The 13,811-nt window shown below is 33.5% G+C and overlaps 1 protein-coding gene across 3 annotated transcripts in view; it reads right to left on the bottom strand.

Annotated features, from left to right (window-relative positions):
- The window catches only part of LOC117322292 (V-type proton ATPase 116 kDa subunit a-like), a 36,130-nt gene that overhangs the window by 7,312 nt on the left and 15,007 nt on the right, over positions 1-13,811 (bottom strand). For 2 of the 3 annotated variants that reach the window (XM_033877111.1, XM_033877113.1), the window contains exons 14-19: positions 9,298-9,394; positions 8,584-8,702; positions 7,505-7,656; positions 6,925-6,998; positions 5,795-5,896; positions 3,078-3,194 (exon numbers count right to left, since the gene is read on the bottom strand). In XM_033877111.1, the coding sequence (XP_033733002.1) occupies positions 3,078-3,194; positions 5,795-5,896; positions 6,925-6,998; positions 7,505-7,656; positions 8,584-8,702; positions 9,298-9,394 (661 nt within the window). Of the gene's footprint in view, positions 1-2,072; positions 2,190-3,077; positions 3,195-5,794; positions 5,897-6,924; positions 6,999-7,504; positions 7,657-8,583; positions 8,703-9,297; positions 9,395-13,811 lie in introns of all 3 variants that reach the window. The other variant, XM_033877112.1, reaches the window with a different exon arrangement.

The following is a 13,811-nucleotide window of genomic DNA, read 5'->3' as shown; positions in this document are numbered from 1 at the left end:
CACATAACTACAAGGGAATATTTAGCATGCAGGTATGTCAGAGGTGATGTGAGTTTGTGAATATGTAAAGTGTATTAAAAGGCGAGCTACAGCAATACAAAAGCAACTCAGCGAAAACGCTGACAAAATCAAAACATTAGAATGACTCATATAAATCAGGCAATGAAATAAACAACAATAAAACAAAATCTTCTGTCTAACTTTTGGGACCCAGCCGACGTTTTTACTTCACCAATTAATTCAATAACTGAATTTTTTCAGAAATGTCTAGAGTAAAATAGCCAAAGTTTACACTTTTATGAGATTTTTCTGTAATCACAGAGTTGGCCTTGAACTAATTTTGAAATTTGGATGTAAATATATATATTGACATATGACATCCACAAACATGTCATTTTCTCTGTATTTAACACTATTGTCTTACACGTCACTGATCATGTTTCCTCTTACCCTGTACAGATATAGCCACACTTTTACCTGTTTAAGATTAATAGGGTCTTCCCACCCCTTTTGGGCACGACAGAAAGATCTCCACCCCTGGCAGAAGATTATTAAGGGCTTGCCGAGTGTTTGACAGCTTAGGGATCTTACACTAACGGTTCAGATCCATGTTTCGCTTCCGAGAGGATGACTGATTATTTTTCTCTCACCCTGTTTACCATCATAACTGTTATGTATCTAATAATGACGATACATTAATGCATGACAATACTGACACAATGTAATTGATTTGTCAATGTGAAATCATTATATTCTTGCTGTGATGTCATAATTGTTAGATACGTGCAAAGAGCATGAGTAGCTTGTCTTGACCCTAGGGTAAGATAAGAAAATCTTACACTTGTAAAGTTGTGGATATCTCTGCCCATGGTAAGAGAATTCCTTTTATTACATTTTTACCAGTGAAATATCGAGAACTGTTCATTCTATTTATCAATAGTGAAAATATCACTTTTTCTGATTTGACCAATCAAAACACTGCTTATAAATGACAATGGGGAAAATTCAAAGCTGACCCGTATAATACGCTATCAAAATGTAATAAACAGAATATCTATTAGTTATCTGCCTCTATATCTCACCCTAGGGTTGAGATATCCCTGTTGAGATGGAAGTATTTTCTCTCTTACCCTCAGCAATATGCCCCCCCCCCCTCCCCCTACATGTATTGTAAACCAATTTTCCAAAATGTCCAATTATTTACTTCTGCAATACCCCCAGATCATCAAGCCCACTATCTCTCCAAGACAGTAGTAGTCCAAATTATTCTAATATTTTATCGACTTCTTGATAGACCCAACTGACAAAATGTCAGAACAATTTGGACTACCAATGCAAGTCAGACACATCTAACCAACTTAAGTACATCACTTTATGTAGGACATATTACAAACACAGAATCAAATAGGAAAACAACATACAGAGAATATTATATAAATAAAGAAATATTTACATCTTTAATTTCAAGAAAGCTTAGGGTCTGGAGTTCTTAATTTCAAGGAAGGTAAGGGTCTGGAGTCTTTAATTTCAAGGAAGGTAAGGATCTGGCATCTTTAATTTCAAGGAAACTAAGGGTCTGGAGTATTTAATTTCAAGGAAACTAAGGGTCTGGAGTGTTTAATTTCAAGGAAACTAAGGGTCTGGAGTTTTTAATTTCAAGGAAGCTAAGGGTCTAGAGTTTTTAATTTCAAGGAAACTAAGGGTCTGGAGTTTTTAATTTCAAGGAAGCTAAGGGTCTGGAGTTTTTAATTTCAAGGAAGCTTAGGGTCTTCAGTTTTTAATTTCAAGGAAGGTAAGGGTCTGGAGTTTTTTAATTTCAAGGAAGGTAAGGATCTGGAGTTTTTAATATCTAGGAAGGTAATGGTCTGGAGTCTTTCTGTGACAACCGAGTGATTACAATAAGAAGATATGAATTGTTTGTTTCTGTGATGTCTAGCTGTAATAAGGTGCCCAGTGTTGACAGAAAGGGTTTAAATAAATTCAAAAAAATAAAATTTCAAAATGGCTTTATATGAAGAGCCTTGACAACAGAGCTACAACATAAAGGATTAAAGCATGGCCACAGCAATCACCTCCTCAGAGTCTGTTAGTTCACCGGTCGCCATCATCCCGCCGTCACCTTGCTGATTGACCTCTTGAGCGTGATTCACAAGGTCACCGCTCTGAACGGACAATTGCTGATGTTTGAACTGTGAGTGTCAATAAAAGTAGAAAGATATACTTAATTGAACACAATTCTCTTTGAATTTAGAATCTTAAGAAAACTTGTGATCCCTCGGCTGCGGGCTGGAACGCTGCTCTATGCACTATCACTAATGGCGTCGTTAGTGTTAATGCTGTTTGTCAGTCTGTTGCTATGGAAACGATTCTTGGATGGACTGGATTGGGTAGGATTATTTTTCAATTTACAAAATATTTTTCAAACTTTTCCATTGTATGCTAAATATTGACTGATATATGGTTTTGATCAGTTTATTAGTTATTTAAAAGTTCACTTGAACATCTCAAGATTGACTTAATTGAACCAAGCAAAACTTTGAAAATATGCCATAGACTTCTTGCACTCCAGTTATGATGAGAAAATAAAACAAAATTATAAAAAGGCTACAAAAAATAAAATTTGTAATGTTTAATGAAGATCAAAAATGATTTATGGATTAAAAGTATTAGTTACGACCAGTTCTAAAAAAAGTACATTTTTTTTTTTTTTTTTTTGAAATAAAGATTTTTCCCCCAAAAATGATCACTCTAACCCTACAACTATCATTAATCTAAAATTTTGATGACAAATAATTTATATCACAAAACTCATGATAACTTAATTACTTATCTGGAGTCAAGGTCTTTAATCATTAAGTTTTTGTAAACAATAATACTTAATAGAAGAAAGTGGATGAGGAAATTTGTTGAAGCTCCTGAAAATCAAAAACAAAGGCGCAATGAATTAATTAGCCCACTATTAACCACAGGTTCACCCTCAGACACCAAGCTGGTCTTAGTCCAATCCTCGTTTCCATCACCACAGACATGCATGGAAAAACAAATTTCAACCAATCATGTATGAGTATACTAGTCACCTCCTCCTCCTCATCCTTACTGGCCTTGTCTGGGTTGTCAGTGTGATAGATGACCTCCTCTTCCTCCTCATCGCCCAGAGGAACGCTCTGGTACGTTGACCTACCACATGTACCGGACTATACAACAACAAAAATGTAGATGAGACATCCTCCCTGATACAACACATTGGGAGCTACCTGGTCAACCAGTGTCTATATACATTTTAACCAGTCTTCAGCTATCTGGACTAAAATGCTTGAAGGCACTGACCTTTGAACTGGACCTCAGACCTGGAGCTTACATACATAAATTTTCATAATTCAGATCCAATTTCATTTATATACTGTACATGTATTCTTACACAACAATCAAGAATATACATACAACAGCATTTAATCAGTCACTCAAAAACAACATTTATTTTAAACCTAAAACATGTACTATGTCACAGACGACAAAAAAATATACCATAGACCATATACCAAAATATATCAGACTCAAAAACTACATCTAACACCAAAACTACATCACAGACTCCAAAACTACATAGCAGACTTCCAAAACTACATCATAGACTCCAAAACTACATCATAGAATCCAAAATATATCAGACTCAAAAACTACATCAAACACCAAAACTACATCACAGACTTCAAAACTACATCATAGAATCCAAAACTACATCATAGAATCCAAAACCACATCATAGACTCCAAAACTACATCATAGAATCCAAAACTACATCATAGAATCCAAAACTACATCATAGAATCCAAAACTACATCATAGAATCCAAAATATATCAGACTCAAAAACTACATCAAACACCAAAACCACATCACAGACTCCAAAACTACATCATAGAATCCAAAACTACATCATAGAATCCAAAACTACATTATAGAATCCAAAACTACATCATAGAATCCAAAACTACATCATAGAATCCAAAACTACATCACAGACTCCAAAACTACATCATAGAATCCAAAACTACATCATAGAATCCAAAACTACATCATAGACTCCAAAACTACATCATAGAATCCAAAACTACATCAGACTCCAAAACCACATCATTATATCTAAAACGATATCAAAGACTACAAAACCACATCACAGACTCCAGAAATTCATCATAGAATCTAAAACTACATCACAGACTCCAAAACTATGTCATGGATTCCAAAACTACATCATTGACTCCAAAACTAAGCTACATTATAGAATCCAAAACTACATAACAGATTCTAAAACTACATTATAGACTCCAAAACTACATCAAAGACTCCAAAACATTATAGACTATAAAACTATATCAAATTCCAAAATTACATCACTGACTCCAAAACGATCTCATAGACTCCAAAACTACATAACCGACTCCAAAACTACATAACCGACTCCAAAACTACATAACCGACTCTAACTACATCATATTATACAAACTACATCACAGACATCTAATCTACATCATATTATACAAATCTACACCACAGACATCTAATCTACATCATATTATACAAATCTACACCATAGACATCTAATCTACATCAACAATTACAAATTTATATAACAGACCCAAAAACTACAACAAAGTCTATATGACCTACTATCTGTTCCTGTTGAAGTTAAACCAATACTTCAATCAACAACATTTACACCTTTACACACACATACAACTACATTCCATGCAACACATGTACATAACAACAAGTCTGCTTACAATCAACAACAAGAGGCCCATGGGGCCTGTATCGCTCACCTGGTTGGATTTGACCAAATGTCAAAATAATGTTCATGTTCAATTCCTTTTGTTTGTTAACCTCAAACAATGCTATATATGGTTATAGTGTGGGGATCCCAACTGCTTTAAAGAAATAATGAAGTCCAGACTCTCTGAGTTTACAACATGCATTTATAACTTTATGACTAGTAGTGATTTAAAGGAATTACCTCTATTTCCCATATGGGGCCCCGCCCCTTTTGGCCCCTTGGGGGTCAGAGTAACCATTTATGCAAAATCTGTTCCCCTTCCCTGAAGGATGTTTCTGACCAAATTGGGTTCAAATCCATTCATAACTTTATGACTAGTAACGATTCTAAGGAATTACCTCTATTTCCCCATTAGGCCCCGCCCCTTTGGCCCCTTGGGGGGTCAGAGTCACCATTTATGCAAAATCTGTTCCCCTTCCCCAAAGGATGTTTATGACCAAATTGGGTTCAAATCCATTCATAACCTTATGACTAGTAGCGATTTAAAGGAATTGCCTCAATTTCCCCTATTGGGCCCCGCCCCTCAGGCTCCTTGGGGGTCAGAGTCACCATTTATGCAGAATCTGATCCCCTTCTGCCAAGGATGTTTCTGGCCAAATTTGGTCAAAATCCAATAAGAACTTTTTGACTAGTAGCGATTTGAAGCAAATGTTGACGGACGGACCCCGGACGCCGGACGACGCACCATGGCATAAGCTCACCGGACCTTCGGTCCAGGTGAGCTAAAAACAAAATCATTCAAACACAAACGTTCTCAAATATAACTGACTATATTGACAGCAAAGCATTTTCATGTCAAGAATATGATATTTTTGTAAGCAAATAAATCTAAACTGTTGCAATTTTTCAAAAAGTCTTCTTTTTCTTTCATGAAATCATAGACGTAAAATTGCAATATGTTTTAGCCTCAATCAGCCTTTCATAGTTACACATGATATCATTGTACTGTTATCATCTTTACCTGTCCATATCTGTGCCAGTGTCGTAGCAGGAAGGGCTTAGCGAACCACATCCACGGTACACAGGCCAGGGCTAGTAATACGAGGAAGATCTGGAATCCTTTCTGTGGATCAGAGCGAACTCGTTAGTTTACATAATAATCGTATTTTACCTCCACACAATCTACATATCTACACCTACCCTACATATTTACACAACTGTAATACACACTACATATCTACACCTACTCTACATATTTACACAACTGTAATACACACTACATATCTACACCTACTCTACATATTTACACAACTGTAATACACACTACATATCTACACCTACTCTACATATTTACACAACTGTAATACACACTACATATCTACACCTACTCTACATATTTACACAACTGTAATACACACTACATATCTACACCTACTCTACATATTTACACAACTGTAATACACACTACATATTTACACCTACCCTACATATTTACACAACTGTAATACACACTACATATCTACACCTACCCTACATATTTACACAACTGTAATACACACTACATATCTACACCTACCCTACATATCTACACCTACCCTACATATTTACACAACTGTAATACACACTACATATCTACACCTACCCTACATATTTACACAACTGTAATACACACTACATATCTACACCTACCCTACATATTTACACAACTGTAATACACACTACATATCTACACCTACTCTACATATTTACACAACTGTAATACACACTACATATCTACACCTACCCTACATATTTACACAACTGTAATACACACTACATATCTATTTAGAAACTACCCTACATATTTACACAATTGAATTGTCATAAACACTATATATATATTACCCTACATATAACCTACCTTACTTACAAACTACATATTTACATTTATAATCTATACTCATTGTGTTGCCATTTTAACTTTCCATATTTATATCTGATTTCCAATAAAAGATTTTCTTGATAACAATGTGTATAAGGAATGTCTAAGACTCATTATTTTTATCAGTAAGACAATCTTGAATTGTTAATAACATTTTCTGACGATGACACTTAAATCAGATTTGTCTCATTATGTAACAGTGTGATTGTTTAAATATGTAGACAACATACCTGGCCTGCATAAAATGTGCGAACACTGGGCTGGGCATTGTCATCATAGGAAAACAGAACCATGTTTATCAAACCTGAAATAATGAATGCTCATACTTTGGTATTGGATAAAGAAGACATTACTCAAAAATAATTTTTCCCTTTGACAAAACTCAAAAGGCCACAAAAACACAATATAAATACCATGTAGATTGATCTAATACAAATATTTCTATGCCAAACTTCTCTTCAGTATTTCATGAGGTACACATGATATTGGGGGTGATAGAGGATCACAAAGGTGAGTCAAAATATAAGTTTAAAATAAACATCTTTCAAAATCAGAGTGAACGTAATCCTAACTTTCTTGGACTTCATATAAATTGCCCTCCACAAAATAGTTATTGAAACCCTTACACAGATTTGAGATTGCGTGTCTTTTACCTATAGCAGATTAGGGGCATTGCCAGTGTCTTTGTATGTGAAGGTCGAGTGTGAGATATAGATTTACCGATAAAAAGATTAGGAGCATTGCCGGTGTCCTTGTACGTGAAGGTCATGTGAAGGTCATGTGAAAGTCAAGTGCGAGATATAGATTTACCTATAAGTAGATTAGGAGCGTTGCCAGTGTCCTTGTACGTGAAGGTCGTCCATTTAACAAAGATTAAAATGATGAGGTATCCAAACATGCAGAAGAGGAAGATCACTTGAGGAATGAACTCGCAGTAAATGTTCAACGGTTTGTTAAAATATCTGGAAAACAAGAAATGATATTTTAGGTGACAGACATACATATTAAATGACATACACACAAAATACTTAATTTTTTTACTGTCATCAATACGCCATCTTACCATAAATTCATTAAACATTGCATGATTTTGGTTATGTGCAGAGAAAAAAAAAGTAAATTCTGACACACAAAATATCTCCCATCTTTTTTTACTGTTATTAAATTACCATCTTACTGTAAATATTTTTTACTTATTCATTAAACATTGCATTATTTTGGTTATGTGCAGAGAAAAAACAATTACGGTAAATTCTACTAACTTCTCACCAGGTGACATCATCTCTCCACTAACTGGGACATGTACATTTGTAGATTAATCATGTTATATATAAAATTTTCCAGAGGAGGCTGTTAACTGAATCTATCATTTACCCCTTTCCGAGCTTGAATACCTTATTTGGCTAAGAGACACATCATTAACGCCCAAGATGCTTCACAAATGCTTTGATCAATTCTGATTTGGAGATGATATATAAGATTATCATGTTGGAAGTCTTCAATGAAGCCTAGATACTGTTTTCAATATCTCCGTGTACATCTTCATTTTTTCATATCTGGTTATTGTTTGATCAATCTTAAGTTACACGTTACTATACTCTTTGTTATTTGTTTGTTCGTTTTTGTTTAACGTCCTATTAACAGCCAGGGTCATTTAAGGATGTGTCAGGTTTTGGAGGTGGAGGAAAGCCTGAGTACCCAGAGAAAAACCACCGACCTACAGTCAGTACCTGGCAACTGCCCCACGTAGGTTTCGAACTCGCAACCCAGAGGTGGAGGGCTAGTGATAAAGTGTCGTAAACCTTAACCACTCGGCCACCGCGTTATAACGTTATGTTGGTAAAATGTAACTGAGTGGAAACATTTCACGTGACCTGCAGTTTCCTTACCTGCTGTTGACGAAGCTGAGACTGACCCCAAAAAACATCTGAGTTACCCCGAGGATCACGGATAACTTCATCTTAATGGAGTTGGTCACTGTGATCTTGTTCTTTGATGTGGACCAAACCTGTCAATCAAAATACTAGTGATAACAAGGTACATTAAACCCTAATGTATTTTGTTTATCCTGTTATATAAGTCAAAGTTTGACTTAAAGTCTGAAGACTTAAAGGAGCTTATTGTAGAGTAAAGAAATAACATTCTTCAACAATCTTACTAAACTGCAATAGACATTGGTGGTCTTTATCAAGAAATAAAGAAAATATGAATCATTTCTGCGATTCCTTAGGCCTTTCCATACATAGCTGAACTTTCATTCATAAATAACATAGCTCTCACAGCTACAGTATACACAGGCATTACATCAATATATTTACATCTCTCCCTTCTTCAGCTAACCATAGGAAATGTTTATTGCCAACTGCAGGCATACTACTGAGGTACAATCCTTAAATACATGATTTCTATTTAAGCAAAGGAATCCCATGATAACATCACCCGTCGCATTGTATGTTCATTAAAAAGTACAATATTTTCATTGCCTCATCACATAACGATTGGTCACACTACGTAATAGTAATTATACCATTGACATTCATTTGAGAATTTAACGGTATGTAACTTATCGCCCTAATCAAATGTGAAAATATAAGTAAACCTACCGGGTCGAGACCAAATGGGTATGGTCCGTTGACATAGCTAGTCCGGACATCGAGAACAAGATTCTCTGATCCATTTAACGTCTTCAATGTATATGTACTGTAATGGAAATACACAAAAATAATCTTTGTTTGCTCTGATTTTACCAGTAAAGTTAAATCCCTACACTTTTTAAAATAAGTTTTCATTTGATATGAGTTTTTGGAAACAAGTCTGAGAAGTTTTGTTTTTGTGAAAAAATAGTCATATCAAATGATAACAAAATTAAGATACTTTTTATCACATAATTCAGAAAACATTTTGACAGGTTATAAAGATAAAATGTGGAGGACGGAGACACCAATATTTTGTCATTCACAGTTCATGACGTCACTTCAATGTCCATACTATGACATCACAATTCATTTCTGACTGGCGCGTAGCCAATAAAATCATTCTGGTGTATATTACACTAGATGTGCAAAAATATTACACTGGCAAATCCACTAGATAATAGGTCAATTTATGTGATAAATGATGTAATTAAACATTTAACAAGTACACATGTGTCAGTAGATAACTACATTATCACACATGTGTCTATATATAACTACATTATCACACATGTGTCAGTATATAACTAAATTATCACACATGTGTCTGTATATAACTACATTATCACACATGTGTCTGTATATAACTACATTATCACACATGTGTCTGTATATAACTACATTATCACACATGTGTCTGTATATAACTACATTATCACACATGTGTCTATATATAACTACATTATCACACGTATGTCAGTATATAACTACATTATCACACATGTGTGTATATAACTACATTATCACACATGTGTCAGTATATAACTAAATTATCACACATGTGTCTGTATATAACTACATTATCACACATGTGTCTGTATATAACTACATTATCACACATGTGTCTGTATATAACTACATTATCACACACGTGTCTGTATATAACTACATTATCACACATGCGTCTGTATATAACTAAATTATCACACATGTGTCTGTATATAACTACATTATCACACATGTGTCTGTATATAACTACATTATCACACATGTGTCTGTATATAACTACATTATCACACACGTGTCTGTATATAACTACATTATCACACATGCGTCTGTATATAATTACATTATCACATGTGTCGGTATATAACTACATTATCACACATGTGTCTGTATATAACTACATTATCACACATGCGTCTGTATATAACTACATTATCACATGTGTGTCTGTATATAACTACATTATCACACATGTGTCAGTATATAACTACATTATCACACATGTGTCTGTATATAACTACATTATCACACATATGTCTGTATATAACTACATTATCACACATGTGTCTGTATATAACTACATTATCACACATGTGTCAGTATATAACTACATTATCACACATGTGTCTGTATATAACTACATTATCACACATGTGTCAGTATATAACTACATTATCACACATGTGTCTGTATATAACTACATTATCACACGTGTGTCAGTATATAACTACATTATCACACATGTGTCAGTATATAACTACATTATCACATGTGTCTGTATATAACTACATTATCACACATATGTCTATATATAACTACATTACCACACATGTGTCTGTATATAACTACATTATCACACATGTGTCAGTATATAACTACATTATCAAACATGTGTCAGTATATAACTACATTATCACACATGTGTCTGTATATAACTACATTATCACACATGTGTCTGTATATAACTACATTATCACACATGTGTCTGTATATAACTACATTATCACACATATGTCAGTATATAACTACATTATCACACATGTGTCAGTATATAACTACATTATCACACATGTGTCAGTATATAACTACATTATCACACATGTGTCAGTATATCACTACATTATCACACATGTGTCAGTATATAACTACATTACCACACATGTGTCTGTATATAACTACATTATCACACATGTGTCAGTATATAACTACATTATCACACATATGTCTGTATATAACTACATTATCACACATGTGTCTGTATATAACTACATTATCACACATGTGTCTATATATAACTACATTATCACATGTGTGTCTGTATATAACTACATTATCACACATGTGTCAGCATATAACTACATTATCACACATGTGTCTGTATATAACTACATTATCACACATGTGTCTATATATAACTACATTATCACACATGTGTCTGTATATATCTACATTATCACACATGTGTCTGTATATAACTACATTACCACACATGTGTCTGTATATAACTACATTATCACACATGTGTCTGTATATAACTACATTATCACACATATGTCTATATATAACTACATTATCACACATGTGTCTGTATATAACTACATTATCACACATGTGTCTGTATATAACTACATTAACACATGTGTCTGTATATAACTACATTATCACACATGTGTCAGTATATAACTACATTATCACACATGTGTCTGTATATAACTACATTATCACACATGTGTCAGTATATAACTACATTATCACACATGTGTCAGTATATAACTACATTACCACACATGTGTCTATATATAACTACATTATCACACATGTGTCTATATATAACTACATTATCACACATGTGTCTGTATATAACTACATTATCACACATGTGTCAGTATATAACTACATTACCACACATGTGTCTATATATAACTACATTATCACACATGTGTCAGTATATAACTACATTATCACACATGTGTCTGTATATAACTACATTATCACATGTGTCTGTATATAACTACATTATCACACATATGTCTATATATAACTACATTACCACACATGTGTCTGTATATAACTACATTATCACACATGTGTCAGTATATAACTACATTACCACACATGTGTCAGTATATAACTACATTATCACACATGTGTCTGTATATAACTACATTATCACACATATGTCTGTATATAACTACATTATCACACATGTGTCAGTATATAACTACATTACCACACATGTGTCAGTATATAACTACATTATCACACATGTGTCTGTATATAACTACATTATCACACATGCGTCTGTATATAACTACATTATCACATGTGTGTCTGTATATAACTACATTATCACACATGTGTCTGTATATAACTACATTACCACACATGTGTCTGTATATAACTACATTATCACACATGTGTCTGTATATAACTACATTATCACACATGTGTCTGTATATAACTACATTATCACATGTGTGTCTGTATATAACTACATTATCACACATGTGTCTGTATATAACTACATTATCACACATGTGTCAGTATATAACTACATTATCACACATGTGTCTGTATATAACTACATTATCACACATGTGTCAGTATATAACTACATTACCACACATGTGTCTGTATATAACTACATTATCACACATGTGTCAGTATATAACTACATTATCACATGTGTGTCTGTATATAACTACATTATCACACATGTGTCTATATATAACTACATTACCACACATGTGTCTGTATATAACTACATTATCACACATATGTCTATATATAACTACATTATCACACATGTGTCTGTATATAACTACATTATCACACATGTGTCTGTATATAACTACATTATCACACATGTGTCTATATAACTACATTACCACACATGTGTCTGTATATATCTACATTATCACACATGTGTCTATATATAACTACATTATCACACATATGTCTATATATAACTACATTATCACACATGTGTCTGTATATAACTACATTATCACACATATGTCTGTATATAACTACATTATCACACGTGTGTCTGTATATAACTACATTACCACACGTGTCTGTATATAACTACATTATCACACATGTGTCTGTATATAACTACATTACCACACGTGTCTGTATATAACTACATTATCACACGTGTGTCTGTATATAACTACATTATCACACATGTGTCAGTATATAACTACATTACCACACATGTGTCTGTATATATCTACATTATCACACATGTGTCTATATATAACTACATTATCACACATGTGTCTATATATAACTACATTATCACACATGTGTCTGTATATTACTACATTATCACATGTGTGTCAGTATATAACTACATTATCACACATGTGTCAGTATATAACTACATTATCACACATGTGTCTGTATATAACTACATTATCACACGTCTGTATATAACTACATTATCACACATGTCTGTATATAACTACATTATCACACATGTGTCTGTATATAACTACATTATCACACGTCTGTATATAACTACATTATCACACATGTGTCTGTATATAACTACATTATCACACATGTGTCTATATAACTACATTATCACACATGTGTCTATATATAACTACATTATCACACATGTGTCTGTATATAACTACATTATCACACGTGTGTCAGTATATAACTACATTATCACACATGTGTCAGTA

This window comes from Pecten maximus, chromosome 2, assembly GCF_902652985.1.
Source record: "Pecten maximus chromosome 2, xPecMax1.1, whole genome shotgun sequence".
NCBI lineage: Eukaryota > Metazoa > Mollusca > Bivalvia > Pectinida > Pectinidae > Pecten > Pecten maximus.
The sequence above is the reverse complement of the archived record's forward strand: the minus strand, read 5'-3'. Positions and strand labels throughout refer to the sequence as shown.